Source organism: Frankliniella occidentalis, unplaced genomic scaffold (assembly GCF_000697945.3).
Source record: "Frankliniella occidentalis isolate FOCC.00 unplaced genomic scaffold, Focc_3.1 Scaffold20, whole genome shotgun sequence".
In the NCBI taxonomy this organism is placed as follows: Eukaryota; Metazoa; Arthropoda; class Insecta; order Thysanoptera; family Thripidae; genus Frankliniella; species Frankliniella occidentalis.
In genome coordinates this window covers 1,154,883-1,174,076 of record NW_026267150.1, presented here as the reverse complement: position 1 = coordinate 1,174,076, position 19,194 = coordinate 1,154,883, and the positions used below count along the sequence as shown (strand labels likewise).

At 39.7% G+C, this 19,194-nt stretch overlaps 5 protein-coding genes across 8 annotated transcripts; 4 read left to right on the top strand and 1 right to left on the bottom strand.

Moving 5' to 3' along the window:
* The first annotated feature begins 70 nt into the window (after positions 1-70).
* On the top strand, positions 71-11,676 carry LOC113207407 (PHD and RING finger domain-containing protein 1). 3 transcript variants are annotated; one of them, XM_052264589.1, is made up of 15 exons: positions 71-234; positions 1,114-1,414; positions 1,499-1,579; positions 1,671-1,827; positions 1,966-2,120; positions 2,231-2,401; positions 2,488-2,799; positions 2,884-3,054; positions 3,133-3,372; positions 4,282-4,505; positions 4,618-9,374; positions 9,454-9,536; positions 10,067-10,195; positions 10,338-10,465; positions 10,552-11,676. In XM_052264589.1, exons 2-15 carry the CDS (start codon positions 1,121-1,123, stop codon positions 10,571-10,573), a joined length of 6,924 nt encoding a protein of 2,307 aa, XP_052120549.1. In that variant the 5' UTR covers positions 71-234; positions 1,114-1,120; the 3' UTR covers positions 10,574-11,676. The 3 variants fall into 3 exon arrangements, with proteins under 3 accessions (XP_052120549.1, XP_026279744.2, XP_026279745.2); XM_026423959.2 differs by having other exon boundaries at positions 9,454-9,548; XM_026423960.2 differs by having other exon boundaries at positions 230-376; positions 9,454-9,548.
* A 154-nt stretch (positions 11,677-11,830) lies between these two features.
* LOC113207410 (c-Myc-binding protein) lies at positions 11,831-13,321 on the top strand. Of its 2 annotated transcripts, none has more exons than XM_026423965.2 (3): positions 11,831-12,106; positions 12,374-12,495; positions 12,628-13,321. In XM_026423965.2, the coding sequence occupies exons 1-3, from the start codon at positions 12,092-12,094 to the stop codon at positions 12,941-12,943; spliced, it is 453 nt and encodes a 150-aa protein (XP_026279750.1). In that variant the 5' UTR covers positions 11,831-12,091; the 3' UTR covers positions 12,944-13,321. The 2 variants fall into 2 exon arrangements, with proteins under 2 accessions (XP_026279750.1, XP_026279749.1); XM_026423964.2 differs by lacking the exon at positions 11,831-12,106 and adding an exon at positions 12,148-12,273.
* An 81-nt stretch (positions 13,322-13,402) lies between these two features.
* LOC113207409 (prefoldin subunit 3) lies at positions 13,403-15,031 on the bottom strand. Its single transcript, XM_026423962.2, has 6 exons — positions 14,862-15,031; positions 14,654-14,732; positions 14,388-14,512; positions 14,083-14,248; positions 13,890-14,002; positions 13,403-13,799 (listed from the first exon to the last, which is right to left on the bottom strand). The coding sequence occupies exons 2-6, from the start codon at positions 14,726-14,728 to the stop codon at positions 13,712-13,714; spliced, it is 567 nt and encodes a 188-aa protein (XP_026279747.1). The 5' UTR covers positions 14,729-14,732; positions 14,862-15,031; the 3' UTR covers positions 13,403-13,711.
* A 171-nt stretch (positions 15,032-15,202) lies between these two features.
* LOC113207408 (60S ribosomal protein L19) lies at positions 15,203-17,281 on the top strand. The gene is made up of 6 exons (XM_026423961.2): positions 15,203-15,368; positions 15,917-16,023; positions 16,099-16,262; positions 16,336-16,444; positions 16,515-16,596; positions 17,116-17,281. Exons 1-6 carry the CDS (start codon positions 15,364-15,366, stop codon positions 17,240-17,242), a joined length of 594 nt encoding a protein of 197 aa, XP_026279746.1. The 5' UTR covers positions 15,203-15,363; the 3' UTR covers positions 17,243-17,281.
* Positions 17,282-17,314: 33 nt separating this feature from the next.
* Positions 17,315-19,145, top strand: LOC113207394 (cilia- and flagella-associated protein 20-like). The gene is made up of 4 exons (XM_026423945.2): positions 17,315-17,618; positions 17,690-17,884; positions 18,530-18,646; positions 18,768-19,145. Exons 1-4 carry the CDS (start codon positions 17,535-17,537, stop codon positions 19,047-19,049), a joined length of 678 nt encoding a protein of 225 aa, XP_026279730.1. The 5' UTR covers positions 17,315-17,534; the 3' UTR covers positions 19,050-19,145.
* Positions 19,146-19,194: the final 49 nt, after the last annotated feature.

The window sequence follows — 19,194 nt, the reverse complement described above, 5'->3', positions numbered from 1 at the left end:
GTCTTATGGATATATTTTTCCCGCGTCCAAGGTCGATGACCATAGTTGACCATTTGTGAGCGAATCAGACTGTTAATGCTTAGGAACAGACCCCAGTAAGCTGGTGAAGAAAAATGGCCCTTATTTTAGGTCGGCTTGGTTGTCAGTTTTCGTGAGTTGTATGCGCCTACTGAGTTTTGTGAGCTTCTTCCAGGGATATTCAACTTTTTCAAGCCTTCGCCCATTCATGTCTCGGTGCGTTTGAAATCACGCTGCTAATAATTCCAGAAAGTTCTGAGCGGGCAATGATTACGGTCGTTCCAGTTGGCAAATGATGTTGCTTCAGTCAAGACTTTTAATAACGAACTTGTTCGCAGCTCAAACCCGTCCGTCAAAGGTTCATTAAAGACTTGTTTTGATTCCTAATTATGTTGTGTGCACTCTACTCAACAGCTGAACCCTCCTTCACCTTGTTATTGTAGTATAGATAATGCATCAGTTACTTAACCCTCGAACATTGACTTTTCTTCATGACCAGAGTGTGTAAACTCCTAGAGCTCAACGTAAGGGATAAGAAAATCGGTCGGCTAACCTGTGTTACAAATTGTGGTATTATTATAATCAAAATAAAACAACCTCCCACCTCTCCTGCGCCCTAAACTCATTGGCTTATGTTTTTAGAAAAACATTTTGAGTCCGACTATGTTTTGATCAATTATTGGAGTGGAGGATTGAATTAATCACTTCCTTGATGTTCCCTCTCCCATCTCACCTTATTTTAAGACTTCTATGCAACATACAACAAAACCATGTCCACACATTTATTTATTTTTATTTTGTTTGATGTATATGTATATATTTACCGTATACATGTACACACACAACGTTCCTGGAAAACAGTGAATTTTGATGGAACCGTTGATAGTGTTGTGCTTAACACATAAGGTGCACAAATGCCCTCAGTATTTCAGTTCTTTAATCTCAGTTCTTTCTGTGTGGTTCAATCTTGGTGTTCAATGAGCTATGCTGTTACGAGCTATAATTTTACTTTAGTCATATTTCAATGAAGAATTTGTGATGTTAGTTTCTATTTACAACTTGGAAGTTTTTTGACCTCTTTTCTTATGTTTCTAGGTAAAGAATGTCATCTGACCGTGAGCAGAAATCTGTAAACCTCAAGGCTCGCCTGAAGTCTAAGCTAAAGCAAGCAGGTGTTCAAAATTCTGACTCCAGTAGTGATGAGGAAGAGACTAAAAAAAAAAAAATAGCTCCCAAAACCAAAACTACCAGTAATTCCTTGGCTTCACCTAATACAAATGGAATTTCTGACAAATCCTCCCAGAGAAGATCTGTGAAGTCTACAGATGAACTTGATAAGTCCACTGTAAGCTCTGACAGTGAAGGAGTGGCTACACGGCCAAAGAAACGGACCATTGTAAGCATAAGCTACAGCCTCCTTACCAGAGTTGACCATGTACCTATCTAATAAAATATCTTACCTCAATTTTTGCTGTTCCAGTGTACTTTGGTTAGTGATGATACTGATTCAGATACTTCAGAAGTGTTTCAACCTAGGTCCTCCTCACACAGAAAACTTAATGTAAGCTCAGGAACCACCTCTATTTAAAAATTGGAGAGTAGATGAAACTGAAATGCCCTTCTTAATTCGAATATCTTTGTGAACATTCCAGATATCTTCTGGTTCTGACGCAGATGATGATAATGAGGATGTGTGTGAAACTGGGGTGAGCTCTGAGAGTGAAGAAGAAGAATTTAGTGATGTTATTGACAGTGCAGATGATAATTGTGATGAGGAAGAATCTGAAGCATGCAGCTTAATTGATAATGGTAAATTATTGTCCTGCACCTATTTAAAGAAAAGAGAAAAAAATAATTCTTCAGTTCTGTAGGATTACTCATTTTTAAATCTAAAATTCCTCCGATTCAATCTGTTCTAACATCTATATTTGCTTTTAATTTCTCTAGAAGCTGCTGAAGTTGATGGATCAGTGTCAGGATCTGCTGATGAAGAAGGATTTGGGGATTCTATATCATCTTCAGGTTCTGATTGGGAGAGTGACTGGATGAGTGAAACAGATGAGCCTCACCATGCACCAATTTCTAATGCTGCATCTAAAGATGTAAGTGATATTTTTGAATCTAATCTAATTTTCTTGCCTATCTACAGCTCATCCTTCCTTTTATGGATGGATCTTCCTTTTTCCCTCTTCATCACTGTTTTTATGTTTAGATTGCAACTTCTATTGGAGTCGCAGCTTCCTCTGGATTTGCTTCTGACAGCAGTGATGGAACATCTGAAAAATGTCCAATTTGCCTTTTGCGCTTCAGTAACCAAGCTGTTGGAACACCGGAGTCATGTGATCATGTGTTTTGTGCTGAATGCCTAGAACAGTGGTCAAAGGTATTTACTTATTTGTTAATATAATATTATATACCGATCTATTTGCTGTATCAATAATAATCCTTAAATACTTTCTCTCTTTGAAGAATATGAACACTTGCCCAGTTGACAGACAAGAATTTTCTCTGATTTTGGTAAGACGCCGCATTGGAGGGAAAGTTGTCAAACAAATTCCTGTTCAAAGAAATGAAGTGAAAGATGCAGAAGAAGTAGATGACCCCACATACTGTGAAGTGTGTGGTAATTCTGATCGTGAAGATCGCATGCTCCTATGTGATGGGTGTGATCTAGGCTATCATATGGAATGTTTGGATCCACCTCTAAGTCATGTTCCTCTTGACAACTGGTACTGTTCAGAATGTGATCACAACAATTCCAATAATCCTATTGCAGAAGAGGTTTGCTGAGTTTTTTGTACTTCCAATATTCTCTTTATCTATAGCTTTTGTATTTCATTAAAATATTGACATCTGTGTGTTAAGGTGGACTTTGGCATTGATGAAGTACACGAGTTGTTGCATGATGCTCAAAATGTAGGAACTCCTCATCCTCGTCGCCCTCCTAGAATGCTTCCCAGAACCCGCCAGGTTGAACGAGTGCTTGGGCGTATCCGACGTGCTTTCCTTCAAAGACAAGAAGTTCTAAATGCGATGGCAAGTATATAAACTTACGATTACAAACCTATTCTGTTCTATTTTACAGTTTGTTTATTTTATTCTATGTTTTTCTAGCCTTCCACATCTTCTGGAATAGAAAATAGACGTAGTGAAAGTAGGAGGCGGAAACGAAAATCTGTTAAACGAAAATCTGCTCCCAAGAAACGAAGAAAGACTACATCTAAACGCACTACTAAAGCAACAACAAAGAAGAGAACTTCGTCATCTGCTTCCAAAAAAACCACGACAAAGAAAACTACCGGGAGAAAACGAAAGGCGAGGAAGACATTAGGCAGCAAGTCCAAGAGAAAGAAGGTTGGTTCTGAAACCTCGGGAGGTTTCATAGTTCATGATATGAATGAAGACACAGACCCAGACTTTTCTCCATAGTGAATATCAGCACTCAATATTTGATTGCATTTTGGTAGTTAGCTAGTTTGTAATCTGTTTTAGGGAAACAGCTTTATTCTCCAGCCATCCTGTCATTCGAGTTAGTTACAATTAGTATTTCTTTTATCTTGTCTTTCAAATCCAATTTTAAGACAGTTTTATGTCTCTTCTTAAAAGTTAAATATGTGCTCATTTTTATTAAAGAATTACTCAGTTCCTGTAATTAAGTTTTAGCATGAGGAGTCTCAAGTAATAAAGTTGCCTGTTTGCTTTGGAGCAGTTAGTTTTTCTTTTTTTCGTTGGTGTTAATTCCAATTTCGATTCACAAACTTGAAAATCCTTAACATGCACTTTCTGTGGAAAACTGGTGGAGTAATTGTGCATTGTCCATCATTCTCCCAGAATCTATTGGTAGAACAGTAATGCAGACCATATCAATTTTATTTTGAGAAAATCAAGTGGTACACTTTTTAATTTGATTTGAGTTAATCCTTATAAAAAAGTATTTTTTTGTGTGTGTGTTTTCTTTTGGTTTATCATCTTGATGAATCTTGGAGCAGAAGTATCACATGTGCTATCTAATTTTGTTGTCACCCTCAATCTGGCCAATAGTTAAACATTGTACTTATTTCCAATCCTTCCGTAATTGTTTATTATGTTGGTTCTGCTAACGTCAGGCAAACCTATTAGGTGTGGCATGACCACTCTGTGATCACACTCCCGTGTTAATTTTTAGGAAATAATTGTGCTCCACGCTTCATGTGTTCATGCTCCTAAATTTGAAAACATGCATTTTTGATCTTACTGAAAATTATCTTGTTTTTGTTTTTCCAGCGTTCAAGCAAGGTTTCCCGCACTGCAAGAGTTGTTTTACCTCACTCCGTGAAAGGCAGACTTGCTGAGCAGTTGGGTATGCGACCTCTCCGTCAACCATGGCAGACCACACCAGAGTTACGATCAGCTCCCAGCATTTCTGGAATTGTGTTGGAAAGGAGCAGAGCAGGTATACCCACTCTTCATCTCTTTGGTCAACGGGATCAGCTGGACTACTTTTCTGGGTTTGTACTTGTATTTTCTGTTACCCTTATGTAATAGAGTTTTTGTGAAGCCCTTTGTGTACTATAATACATGAACCAAGACAAATATTTTTCATTTGCTGAATTTTTTCAGATCTGACGAGGAAGTGGGAGGTGGTGGTGGCTTGGCTGTTGTACACCAGCCACGTGAAACACTTTCTCTTGCTCAGAGATTGAACAACCGCAAAAGACTTGCTGCAGCCTTGCTCAATCCAAATCGACGACCTCGAGTTGAACCTGTTACTCCAGCCCAACCTGGAAGTGACCTGGTTGAAAGTATTCTTCTCAACCAAACTAAGATGCTTTCTAAGAAGACTGATGTAAAAATCAACATTGATGGAACATTAGATATCAAGCTGAATGAGCCGGTTGTGAAACCCAATCCTGCTGATGTACTTAAGGAAAGACTTGGACAAAATACTGTGGATGTGAGAGACAAATCACACTTATCCACTGGCCGAGTTGTACAAGCCCCTCAGTATTCTGGAGGAAGGCGTGGTGGACAAAATTCACACAGTAACTCATTCAGTGGAAGCAATTCTGGTGGCAGAAGAAATAGAGGTGGGGGTAGTGGTGGTGGCGGTGGGGGTGGAGGAGACAGTGGTAGTGGAAATGTCAATAATTCTGGTTTCCGATCTAGTTTTAATAACCCAGACCAGTCCCGTGCTCAGTATGAACAATTCTTGGGCAATAACTTAAGCGGAGGCCGACCTCCCAGAAGCCAACCTCTGAGATTTCGTTTAAATGCTCCTCGCAGACCACTCAGAAGAAATGTTATGCTTAGGAGAGGTGCATTGCCTGTAGGCAATGATGATGAGGAGGATGAAGATGATGATATGATTGATGGGGTTATCGATGCAGGCTCACAAGATCCTGCCAAGGATGGAGAAACCGGTGATGGTCCAAGGGAAGATGATGAAGTGGACATCTACAGTGACATAGAGGCTGACGCCAATAAAGGAGGCTCAGGAGAGGACGCTGATCCAGAGTTTGGAGCCCTAATGCCTCCTCCAGAACCTCCTGCTATTTTGATGAACATGGGAGAGCAAAATAGTGACGACGAAGCTAGTGATAGTGAACTTGTGATAGATGATAGAGCCAAAGGACCAGCAGATGAGACTGAAGATAAATATGATCCTGCTGAACCATGTGATGACTCTAATGAAGCTGCAGATATTTCATCAGAACCAAGAGCAGATGAAATACCACTTCCTCCCGAACCAGGACCAGCATTGACAGCTGCTGCTGAGTACTCTGATGATAGCCAATCAAATGATGATGCATTGGAAAAAGCAACACCAGCAGATAGTGATACAGGTTCTCAAGATGTATCCAAAGACTTCAATGCATCTACTATTGACACACCAGATGATAATACAAGTGACCTGTCAAAAGAAAATGATGAGCAGCCTGATGAGTCTGAAGAAGGAAAGAGTAAACCTGACCCTGCAGTGGGTGATGAATCGTCAGAGGAAGACGATGACGATGATGATTGTCCAAATTTCTCAATTTATTCAGCAGCTAGTGTAAACATTGCCAGACAAGTTGGAGAAATAGGATCTGATGATGATAAAAAGAAGCAAACCCAAAATTCTGCAGAGAAAGGAGAAGACATAGAAGATGAATTAGACCCAATTAAGGAAACATCTGTGAACGTAGACACTGAAATTGAAGATTCTGAAAAAAAAGCGGGAGAAGAATCTCTCCTTCAAGTTGACATTGAAAACAGTGAAAAGAAAGCCCTTGAAGATAGTGCAGACAGAGATGAGTCTGAGGACAGTGCATCAGAAGAGTCTGATGGCATTAAAGGTAAGACCCAAGCTCTTGTTGAAGAAATTTTTGGCACTGATGATGATAGTCAGGCCACCTCCTCCGTGCCTACTGCTCCTGTAATGCCTGGTCTTGAAGGTTTGGAAACTGAGATAATTTCTGATTGTGAAGAGGCAATGCTTGATGGAGACTTAAGTGATGCTGAAAGTGATCCAGGAAGCCGAAGGCTTAAGAAGTTTTCTGGTGAGCATGACCCTGCAGACTTTGAGGATGGAGAGATTGTAGATGAGAGTCAAAGAGGTAAGAAGGATCGAAAGAAAGTTAAAAAAGATGGAGATGAAAACATTGAGTTGGGGAAAACTGACAATGATAGACAAAAACCTCGCAGAAAAAGAGAGAGTCCCTCAAAAGAACGTGCTCCATTAAGCAGCAGTGAAAACAGAAACAAAGAGAGGGATAAGGAAAAAACAAAAGAGAAGGATAAAAATAAAGAGAAAGACAAAAAAAGGGATAAAGGTAGGGATGATGACAAAAACAAGGATAAAGGAAAGGATGATATATCATGGAAGAAACCATCAAAGAGCACCAAAGATAGGAACTACAGGGATGGTAAGGAGAGAGAAAAGGATAAAGAAAAAGATAAAGGTAAAGACAGAGATAGAGACAGAGACAAAGACAAGGAGAGGAGTAAAGACGAAAAGAGAGAGGAGGAGAGAGAAAATGCCAGAAAGGAACGAAAAAAGAAAGAAAAGAGGAAAGATCTTGAACGATATGATGTTCGCAAAGTTCTCTCTGATAAGACTCTTAGTCGTCAAAATAAAGATGCCTTTGGCCGTGATCTTGATATAAGAAAAAGATCTCGTACGCATTCTCGCTCAAAGTCAAGATCGAGATCCCGTGGACGTGGGCGATCACGGACGCGTTCTAGAAGCCACAGAAGACTTGGAAGGTCACGCAGTAGGTCTAGATCCAGAGGAAGATCTCCAGGACGGCCCCGACCAAGACACAGAAGTGCTTCTTTCGATCGCTCACGTGTTAGGAAATCTCGTTCACGATCCCGTTCCAGATTGCGAAGATCACGTTCTCGCTTAAGAACAGGAAACAGGTCTCGCTCTCAGCGCCGATCACCCAATCGCTCAAAGGATCGTCCAAGGAAAAGTAGAAGTAAAGAAAGGATTAGGAGAAGGTCAAGAGAGAACAGGGTTGAGCCCCAAAGTAACAGACAGCGCAATGAAACCACTGCTAACATACCGAGGGATTCAAGAAGAGACCGTGAGCAGACTCGACCTCAAGCTTCGTGGTCCCGTTCTTTTTCACGTTCCCTTTCACGTTCATGGTCTCCGTCCCTCAGTGGTTCTCCTCAGTATCCTATGTCAGATGATGAAGTTTTGGCTGCCCGCTCATATTCTAGATCATGGTCTCGAGAGAGAGTTGATCATGTTAACACAACAGACATGGCAGGTGGTCGCAATAAAACGCATAAAAACCTCACAGTTATCGTAACAAACAATAAGGATGATTCAAGAAGAAAGAAGAAAGATGGGAAAAAGGGAGGTAGAAGACATGCATCACCGGCCCCTTCAAAGGAAGTGTTTGCGTCAGGTGACAATATTTTAGTAAGTGTTAACTTCAAATCTGGCAAGGGAGGTGAAGCCTCTTCCAATTCATATCCAACTGAAAAAAGCTCAAAAAGGAAACGAGATGAGGGTCGCAGCAAGCGTTCCAGGAAAGATAAAAGTAATAGCAAAGCTCAAAGATCTGACACCCCACCCTTGGATTCAAGTAAACCGCCTGAAAAGCGGCGTAAACCTTTGCCACCTGAAGCTGCACAGAAACCAGTAGCAATAATAGACCTTGAACAGTCTCCCTACAAGGAGTTCACGCCTTCTCCAAAAGATTTGATCATTTTGAGTGACAGTGAGGATGAAAACATGCAACAAACTGAACAGGAACTTCAGCAAATGAAGCAGAAATTGCATGAAGAAATAAATGCTGTACCTGATGAGCCAATGGGTCCCAAAACACCACCTGAACCACAGATTAAATTTTCTATCAATACTAAAAACAGTATTCGAACAATCAACAACCCACTTATGGAAGAAGAAGAGGAAGAGGAGGAGGGCGGTGAGGAGCAAGTTGAAGGGAATGAAACAGGAAATACTCGAACTGATGCAGATATGGAGAGCTTACACAAAGGACCCAATACTCCTCCCGAATCTCCTATGGGTCCTGCAACTCCTGGTTCATCTCCAACTTCACCAGATGCTTATGATCCATTTGAACCAACAGCTTCTCCACGTTCTGAATCCCCAGATGAAGGTGCTGGAGCTGGAGACAGAACAAATGGAACAGAGAAGGCAAGCGAATCACTTGAAAATGGATCAATGGGTGCTCAAATTGATGATGATACTAGACCAAAGACTGACATTATAGATGATGCTCGTAGTTCCTCACCAAAGTTAGATGGTGTAGGTGCTTCTCCTGGTACTACGGCCCCTGAAGTAGATGAAGTTGATAAATCAAAGCCAATGAGCCCCACTTCTTCAGCTGAGGCAGCTGCTGTGAAGACACCTTTAAAAACAATGGCAGCTGCAGGGGGCTCAACTGAAGTCACATCTTCAACATCATCTTCGACCAGTCGTTCTATTCCTCAACGTGCTGTTTCACAGTCTGATAGACTTTTAGCATCTGTGATCAAAGGTGCATTATCAGTGCGACCAGCATCTAAACCAAGCACACCTGTAAAAACTATTTCTCGACAGAATGGGGAGCCCAGTGCACAAACTGAAGTCATTGATATGGATTTGGACTCACCTTATTCACCAGGATCAAGTGAAGGTGATGACTTGTTCGAACCACCACCTGTTTATAACTCAAAGGGAACCCCAACAAAATCCACTACCCGCTCCAAACCAGCTAGTGGAGGTGCATCTAAATCTGACAAGTTTGACACACTGTTTGGCAGTTCTCCCAAACAGAGGGTGAAATATGGCAGTAATTCACGATCAAAGACTAGCGGGAAGAATGCTGGCCGCAATCAGGCCAAGCTCAACAAAATTGTGAAGCAGATGGCAAAAATCCGTAAGTCCTTATTGACAACATAACTCTTCCATCTTGATAGTATTGTTTACAAACTTTGAACTTCTTTATTACTTTACAGGAAAAGATGGTTCTATGAGAACAACAGATGAAGACCAGCTAAAAATCTTGGATGAAGTACCAAGCTCAGCTGTTGAGCTGCAGGTGAAGGACAAGGTAGACTTCGGCAACCCTGTTTTGTTTATTATGTATGCCTTTTGCACTGCTATCAGCTACTGTCTCTTAAAATCAGTTTTTTTACTTCTAATGATCTTGACAGTCAGACTTCATTTGAAAAATAGTAATAACTTGCAAATTATTTGCCTGCTGCTTTATTTTATTTTATCTCAAGCTACTTTTTTTTTAAATGATCATACACAATACTAGTACATTGTTTTAATCCCTGCCTCATAGTGCTTTCATGCCTATCAGTTAAGATGGCCAGAGGCTATAATTCAGCTTGCTTTTATTTTGTTTGGGTTGCTGAGAATCCCTTCTAATTTGATGTTACTATTATTTTTGTTGGCTTGCACTAAGAGTAGTTGAGCTGAATGCCTTGTAGAAGTGTTTGAATTTACATCATGTCTTGTGAGAGGGACTTCAAAGATTATTTAATTCAAAACACAAATTTATGAATTTTATATCTATTCATCGCTTTACAGAGAATCTAACGCATCTGTTTTCTTCTTTTTCAGTTTCTGAAGAAGTTAAATCGACAAGAAAGAGTGGTTGAGGAAGTTAAGCTCGCTTTAAAACCTCATTACTATAAGAAACACATCAACAAGGAGGATTACAAGGAGATTCTTAGACGTTCTGTGCCAAAGGTAAGAAATTATCTTCAGCCTGCGTACCTCTATAGTTTTGTTTTCATTGACCATTCGTAAATTTGCATTTCTTAATTATTTATCTATGTATCATTATTTTTCTTAAATATTGACATTGTTAACTTTTCTCTATTGTACATAGATTTGTCACAATAAGTCAGGGGAAATCAATCCTATGAAGATTCAAACATTGGTGGAAGCATATGTGAAGAAGATACGGTACCTGAAAAAGAAAGCTGCTATTGCATCTGGGCAGTTGAAACCTAAATCGTAAGTTCTTGTTAATCAACCATGAAATTACTACCTTCTTTTTCTCCACTTTTAGTTTTTCTCTGACTATGCTTGTGATATTTCAGTGCAAAGAAGCAAGGAGACTGAAGAATAAATCAATTATCATCCATGGCCAAATGTTGGCCCTCATTTAGTGGCCAAATCTATATTCAGTGTGTGGGAACAACTCAAAGCACTCAGGAATTATTATCATAGTATTCAATAAGGAGTTGTTTTCATTGTTATCTGACTGTAAATTGTATCAACTGATTTATGATGAATTGAAAGCTATCTGTGTTCATTCCTCCTGAGATCTGTTACAACAGACATTGTGTATCAGGCGCATTGAAATTTTGGTCAAGCAGTGTTTATTTTATGTCACTTATCTTATAGTCCTGTAAAAATTGTATGTCAATTGCAAATGAACTTAATCTTTGTACAAATTAATAGTATGTTTCTATTCTCAATGACTTCAGTAAGTTTGGCTAATAACTGTCTAGCCATTTATAATTTGTGTCGTGGATAGGTAGCTGTTTGTATCCTTCAGTCAAATGTCAATGTCGACTGTAAGCGCCAATATATTTTTCTTATTTGAGATTAAAATGAAGGATGTGATTTTATTTGTTTATTGGCATTGGCATGGTTATGCCAGATTTATTGTGATTTTTATGACAAACTATACTTCGAAAGCAATCATGTATGGGGCAGACTGCCAGCATTGTATATATATGCAAACTGCTTTGTATCAGATATGTAATTATTATTTAATTATCTAATAAGCTTTAAAGTAGTTTAAAGTATTGTTTCAGCTGTGAGTCTTAGATGAAGCAGTATTAATTTATTGGCATTGTGTCCTCTGCCAAATATTCTTTGGCTTTGTTAAATTTTACCAAAATGTCACATTTTGGCACTGAACAGTGAAATCTTCTTTATCTGTTTACAAATTGGGTTTTGAAGATGAGCATTTCCAATGTCCTGTTTTGAGATATTTATATAATTTTATCTGATAGTGATTTATTTTATTTTTAATTTTAGTTATCTATAACATTATTGTATGAAAGTGATGGGATTTGTGGAAATAAAAACATCAGTTCAGTTTTTTTTTACTTATGACATTTATATCTCAGCATTCATCTTCACCCCTTCATTGTCAACATAAAAGAATTCGATTGTTTTTTGAATAAATAAATTATTTGCACATATTGAGTTTACTTTCTGCTGTTCTGTTAATTTGCAGTTGCTAGTGCTTCCGCCCTTTCCGCCCCCAACGACAATGACGACCACGGTAGTCTTTTTAGCCACGAATGGGACATCGAAAACAATGAATAAGAATTAAGAATGGAGCAAGTAAAGGTATCAAATGCACGAAATTATCGATTCGAATCGAACTAATTCAGTTTCATTGTTGAACCGATGCCAAAGGTGGATGCGATTAGATAGTTGGTGGAACTGTACGCCGAGTTTGAGCCGATTTCCGCTCATTGGTGTACAGAGAAAATCAAACTTGTCCAGAGCTGTGAGACCTCTCTTTTTGAAAAAAAAATTACTTCCGTGCTTTTGATTTTCATTTGGCTCTTTCACTCATCAAATCAATCCCGTTTTTAATCGTCAATCGAAGGTTCAACCATGACAACATTTCGGGTAAGTTAATATAATAATAATATTATCTCCATCTTCATGGAACAGTCAAATGACAGACGCAGGCAGCGTGGTTTAGTACTCTCAAATTTTCGAATGTGTATAGAATTATGTCCTCTCTGGAGGTCTTTCAAGTCTTAATTTACAAGCTCATCCTCACCTCGCTTATAGTGTGGTTTTTCTCATTAACATTGCTTCTAACCTCTTCTGAATCGTAAATTGATCCAGGTGGGTAGAACTTGGTGTTAACTATGTTGTTCCTCTTCACAGCCTGTAGATTCAAAGAGAGAAGAATATCGCAAGTACCTAGAAAGAGCGGGGGTAATGGAATCATTAACAAGAGTATTAGTCTCTCTGTATGAAGAACAAGATAAAGGAATTGATGCGTTAGAGTATCCTTTGTATTGCCTAAAAATTCATTACTATTCACCTTTTTTTCTTAACTTTTAATGATTTTGATTTATGTAAATCTATTTATGTCTTCTACTGTCAGCACTCTCCTGCAGACCTTAACTGTCTTGAAGGTATGTCCGAAATCATCTACTGGAGAATCACCCTAGTCAAAATTCAACAGAAGAAGAACTAAGAGCTCAAGTTGCTCGACTTGTCACTGAGAATAACATGCTACGCAAGCGTCTTAGCCAGTATGAAGAAGTTCCACCGCCGATGGCAGTATCCTCCCCTTCAAAGTCACAGACCTTACAACGAAGCGATGTTGGTGGTTCCATACACTCAGGACAATCGAAAATGTCAAAGGTGTCAGGTTCTTCTCGAGGCAATCCTCCCTCTGAGAAATCATTGGAACATCAAGGCTCTGCAAATTCCATTCATAAGGATTAATTTCTCTCACAATTTTTTCCAGCGCCCCTGTGATATTCTTAATTCTACTTATGTAGTTTGTCTCAGTATATCTTTAATTTATTTTACATCTCCTTGAGGCTAGAAATATTTTTGATACTTTTTTTTAAAGTTTACAAGTACCTATAATTTAATGTTTCTCTCAGTCTCAAATATTTTTGTTTCCCTTTTTCATAGTACTTATGTGACAGCGATTTTTGTTGTCATGGCAGTCTAATAATTCCTTTTGAGAAAAAAATTAATTCAGAAATGCAGTGGGCGACAGTCCTTTAAAGAAATTCGGTACTGTTTGGAACTGCCCCCTCTTGAATTGTGATTCAACCAAAGTTCATAGTCAGAATAAATTTGTTGCAAAGCAAACTGTGTTGTGTTTGAATGTGAACTTTGCATTACACTACCTGCTTCATTGTTGTCAACCTGGAAGCAGTAACTTAAAATACGTAAAATTTTGCACCAATATTTTATTTAATTTATCAAATTAAACAAATGTGTGCAATGCCGCTTCACAACAGATGGTTAGGAAATTATGAGTCTTATTAACCTGACCCACACAACAGGTGACAGATACTTTTCTAAGATATTAATGGGAATTTGACAAAAAGCAGCTTTCATAAAATTGTAGTGAAATTGAAAAAATAATGACAGCATCTATTAAAATTAGTGACAACTTGATGAAAGTAGGACCTAAGATTAATATGTTACTTTAAACTCATAAATAAAGCAATGAGTGACGTAGCACATATTGTTCAATCATGAAGCCGCCTTGGCTGCTTGTCTCCGCTTCACGTCCCAATTATAAACTCTTGCCATGTTGACCTCAGTAGTTGTAAACTGATCCCTGCAAGATATAAACAAAGATGGGCTGCTCAACAAATTTTATAACCACTATACATGAAACCAGAAGAAAAAATTGATACAATAAACAGACCTGAGGAAGTATAAATCATGCTCTACATAACCCAAGTTTTTCTTGGCCTGTTCAATGTTCTTAGACAACAAGTTTTTAGCATCTTCCAGAGTATATTCCAGCATTACATTGGCCTAAAAATTGAGATGTGGTAAAACCAATTCAGAGTGACTATATTCATTAGAATTTACTTTGCCTTAGCAAATTTACTTACTCCGAGCCATAAACAGACTTTATTAGTGGGTGCAATCTCAGCTTTCATGTACACCTGATCTGAGAGTAGGAACTGAGTTTCCATGTCCTCTGTTGCATCCTGCTTCTTCTGAAGCATGACAATCATTTTCAAAGACTTTTCAAGATCGGGTATTTGATTTTTTAGGCTGCAAAAATATAATTTGACATGTTAGTGGAAACAATCTCAGACAACATATCAGATATCATACCAGATCCCCACTTTCATTTTGAGTGACTTCTTTGAATGGTATGAGCCCTGTGTATGTAAGAGACAATTCTACTCACCGCCTCTTCTTTGATTCCAAATTGAACTCCATGAATTTGTATTTTTGGTGCTGCTCGTCCAACCGTTTCAGAACTTTGTCAGCATTGTCATTTTCTGACTGAGCCATGAATTCATCAATGTTGTCCTAAAAACAATAGTGGGCATGTCCAAAAATGGACAAAATTAGGTAGGTTGGTTCACTGAACAGGAGATAGTTCAAAAATGATACACTTCGACAAAAAAAAAAAGAGATGAATACCATCTCTCAAAACAAATGTATATTTACCACAAACACAGCCTCTGGAATGCCCGCGTACGACTTCTTCGGATCATTTTCAACATTTTCCCCGTCGCCAGACATGTTTCTACCACAAACATAGCAACAAAACAGAAATTAGAATGACATGCCACCGGTTACGATAGGTTAGACCAGCGAGTAATTTTATATATTTCGTAGGCAAATCAACGAAAAGAACTCGAATAAATTAAATTACCCTGATTAATTTATCTATTACGAACTCAATAAAAAGTGATCAACTGACTGCAGAATGTTCCTTCCGTTTAAATCCAAAGTTTTACCAATACTTCAACAATCTTTATAAAAAAACACGGTCCTAAATTCTTCCGTCCCCCTTCCCCTTTCCCCCCTTTCCTTCATCGTCTCATCGTGATACTCTGGCTGCAACAGAAGCTATTCAAAGGCCAAATACGACAAAATTTTGCTACGCAAAAAAGAAGAATTTATTGGTCAAAATCAAAACTTAACTGTAATATTTTAAAATTTGTTATGATAAAAATGTGTTCTCAATTTTAATTCGTTTAATTTAATTTCCTAAACGGTTCTGCATAGTTTTGGTTTTCATTATTTTTATTTCAAAATCACATATAACTCGTTGCGTTGACATCTTGGCTCTTCATATCCTCTTCCGGTCGGGCCACTATTCCTCCATTTTGTGCGTTTGTGATCTCTACCACGTCGGGTTTACCTGAGGCACCATGAGGTACCGTGTTTGTTCTGAGTTTTAGGAAACTATGCACCTAAAATTACCATTCTATTGCAAAATTGGTACAACATCTCTTGCTAATAGAGAAGTTTTATCTTTTGACATATGAAGTGTGGAATTTTCTATCATACTTGAGATGCATTTCGTCAATCTATCTTACCCTAACCACATGTAGTATAAGTCATGTCTTGAGTTCAAACAATGAGTGGGTATATTGTTTAAAATTTCTTTACTATTTTACTGTAACGAATTGTGCATTTCAAAATTTATTTCCGTTCATTCTGATCTAGGAAGTTTTTAAGATCAATGTTGGGTCGGGCGCCTGGTCTTGCTTGTGCGTGTTTTGCCTGATTGCTACATACTCTTGTACCTAAGATTCATTTATGTCGGTCTCTGAAGTTCTGTACTGAGTATATTGCTTTCCCTCGCTACTCTTAGTTTTTGCTCAATCATTTGTTGTATTTTCATGCTTAAAGCATTGTTTACGGTTTCGCTTTAACCTCACTTTCCCTCCCAGTCGGCTCACTTGTGTCATTTTGTTTCAGTTCCCTCAAGCTTCAGAAGCGGCTTGCCGCTTCGGTTATGCAATGCGGCCGTAAGAAGGTGTGGTTGGATCCTAACGAAATTAATGAGATCGCCAATACTAACTCAAGTAAGTGTTCAATCCTCTCCCACATTGATATTCCTACTATGTTGGTCCATTCAATTAATTATTTGTGACGCTAAGGACAAAACATCCGTAAACTCATCAAGGATGGTCTAATCATCAAAAAGCCTGTGGCTGTGCACTCACGTGCTCGCGTCCGCAAAAATACTATTGCCAGGCGCAAGGGGAGGCACTGTGGCTTTGGAAAGAGGAAAGGTACTGCCAATGCCCGTACGCCGCAGAAGGTGTGTATCATAGTTGATTGTTTTCATTCTTGCATGTCCTCTCCATGTTCTTCATAACTTGGTTTTGTTGCAGGAACTGTGGGTTAACCGTATGCGTGTGCTCAGACGACTTCTGAAAAAGTATAGGGAAGCCAAGAAAATTGATAGACATCTGTACCACCAGCTGTACATGAAGGCGAAGGGTTAGTAAATGCTTATACTGTCTCTGTCATGTTGTTGTTGGCTCATTACTCACAAATTCATTTCCTCTAGGTAATGTCTTTAAGAATAAGCGTGTACTGATGGAGTTCATCCACAAGAAGAAGGCTGAGAAGGCTAGGACCAAGATGTTGAAGTAAGTATTGGCTGCTGCAGACTGACAGTTTTGCGATGCCTTTAAATTTTACTGTATTGAAGGAAATGAGGAAAATTGATCATGATTTTCTGTGATACTTTTAAGTACAACTCTGATCCTACATGTCATTTTTGCATTTATTTGGGAAATGAGGAAAATTTTCAATTGATTTTCTGTGATTTTTTTGTAAGTACAACTCTGATCCCACTTTTACTTGTGCATTGAAGTGCCACTGCTCATCTGTGCCATACTTAAATTTAATGTGGGGAAATGAGGACAAACGTGATATTGATTGTTTGTGATTCTTTGTAAGTACAACTCTGATCCCCAAGATGTTGGCCTCTAATATGTCAATTGCCTAGCAGGTGCTGTTTTAAATCACTCAATGCCTTGGCTAGATAAATTTTTAAAATCTATTGTAATTTTCTAACATAACTTGGTCATGCTATTTCCTCATTCCATGTTCAGTACTTGTTTTATTTGGTCTTAACTCATGATTTTGATTTTATTTTGTAACAGTGACCAAGCAGAGGCCCGCCGTATGAAAGTCAAGGAGGCGCGCAAACGAAGGGAGGAGAGAATCAACCAGAAGAAGCAGGAGCTTTTGCAGTCATACCAAGATGAGGCTGTTGCTGCCAAGAAGTAATGTTTTTGTCATAAGTTTATTAAATGAGCCGTCTCATTACATGTTTTTTAGTTTGTTTGTTTTTCCCCTTATCTACACACAAACGTAATTGTCCAACTAATTTTTTGATTAAGTCACATACCTAGCTCTAGCTGGGATGGAACTCGTGAAATTGTTTGTCCTCTACCCATGCAGGTAGTTATTGTTGCCAGCTTGACAATGAAGGACTAGATAACAAACGCCAGCCAATCATAAATTAAGATATAATTTCAAGTTTCACAGCTTTTACAAAGTTTGTTAGTTTCATACAACCATGTTCAGTGGTGTGCTGCAGAGTGAACTGCTTTCAATTTTCTACAGTTGTGGAAGCAAGCCCCTGGCTATATGGGACTGCAAGGTGCGCCACAATCCTTATGTGAAAACACATTTTGACTCCAGCCCGACGCGAAACACATTGTTGCATGGCAGGCAAAGAACGGGCACATAAAACGTTTGACGGATGGTGATATCGGCAACTCCTTGGTGCTGGAGCTGACGGGCACGAACGTCGCAACCACCTACATCACGGCACCCGCCGATCCTCACGCCTCGCTTGGTGTCAAACTGCCCTTCTTGTGCATGCTCATCAAGAACCTGAAGAAGTACTTCAGCTTTGAGATAACGGTACACACATCCACAGTCAGTATATTGCTTCTGGACAGAACTAACTCTCCACCAAGTCCAACTCCATTCACGCCAATTCTAAGAGCTTGGCAATGGTAGTAGTTGACTTGCTTATTAAAAATCTTACTTAAAATTGCGGACAGTCCATCGGCCACGCGTCACTACAAAAATGTAAAATGCGAGGCTTTGAGCAACTATACTCCACATGTTTCATTGGACGATCCCAAGGAGAACGTTTCAAAGAGGCGTTATGTTGACCTTTAAAGTTTCGTAGTTACACAGGGTGGTCCACAGACCCCTTCCTTCATTTTGCTTATACTGTACTGGATGCAGGCGTGCGGGCGGGTTGCATACTGGGACGAGGCCATGAGGCGCCGCGGTGAGCGACGATAGGGCTTGCCTACATGCGGCGCAGTATAAGCAAAATTACGGAAGGGGTCTGCGGACTACCCTGCACTGAACCGCATGCAGCCGTGGTGGGCTTCCCTGTCGTCTCTCACCACTGGACTTATAGCTCCGTGCGAGTATGCAAAGCGTCTACACGCCTACATACGGTACAGTCTGACTACAAAATTTTCCGGGGTCCAGTCAGGACCAACGGGACTTTGGGCCCTCAACACAGCCTGGACTATGCTCTATTTCTAGTTCCTCGACGATAAGAATATGCGACGGAGACTTCGCGCAAGTAACTACCAATCTGCGACCAGGGTTCGACCCTTCTGCTGCAACACGCCCTTGGCACTGAGCAACGGCTGGAATCAGGTGAAGTTTCGGTTTGAAGCAGAAGACTGGAACGTTCAAGTATTACACGTTCGAAAGATCCGTACATGAGTTCGTTCACCATCGTGTTTGTTCTTCCAATTTTATTGTTGGATATGGGCAGATCCAGTTCAACCTAGCCGACTTCGCCCGTCGTGCGTACGGCACCACGTACGTCGAGTGCGTGCGCGTGCAGGTGCACGCCAACTGCCGCATCCGCCGCATCTACTTCTCAGACCACTTGTTCTCGGAGGGCGAGCTGCCCGCCTCGTACCGCCTGCTGCACGCCGACGACGCCGAGCTCGCCAAGCAGCGGCAGCAACAGCACGAACAGATGGCTCAGCAGCAGCAGGCCATGCTGCTGCAGGCGCAACAGGACAGCGCTGTGTCCCGATCGGTAGCCTAGAGTAGTCGGGAAATAACTTTGGCCAGTAAGTCGCACAAGACTACGCTTTATTCACGAGAAAAATTGTTCAGCGGAAGTTATCAAATAAAAGAAGAAGAAAAAACACACATTTCACACATTTGGCTTAAAAGTATGATACTGTGTG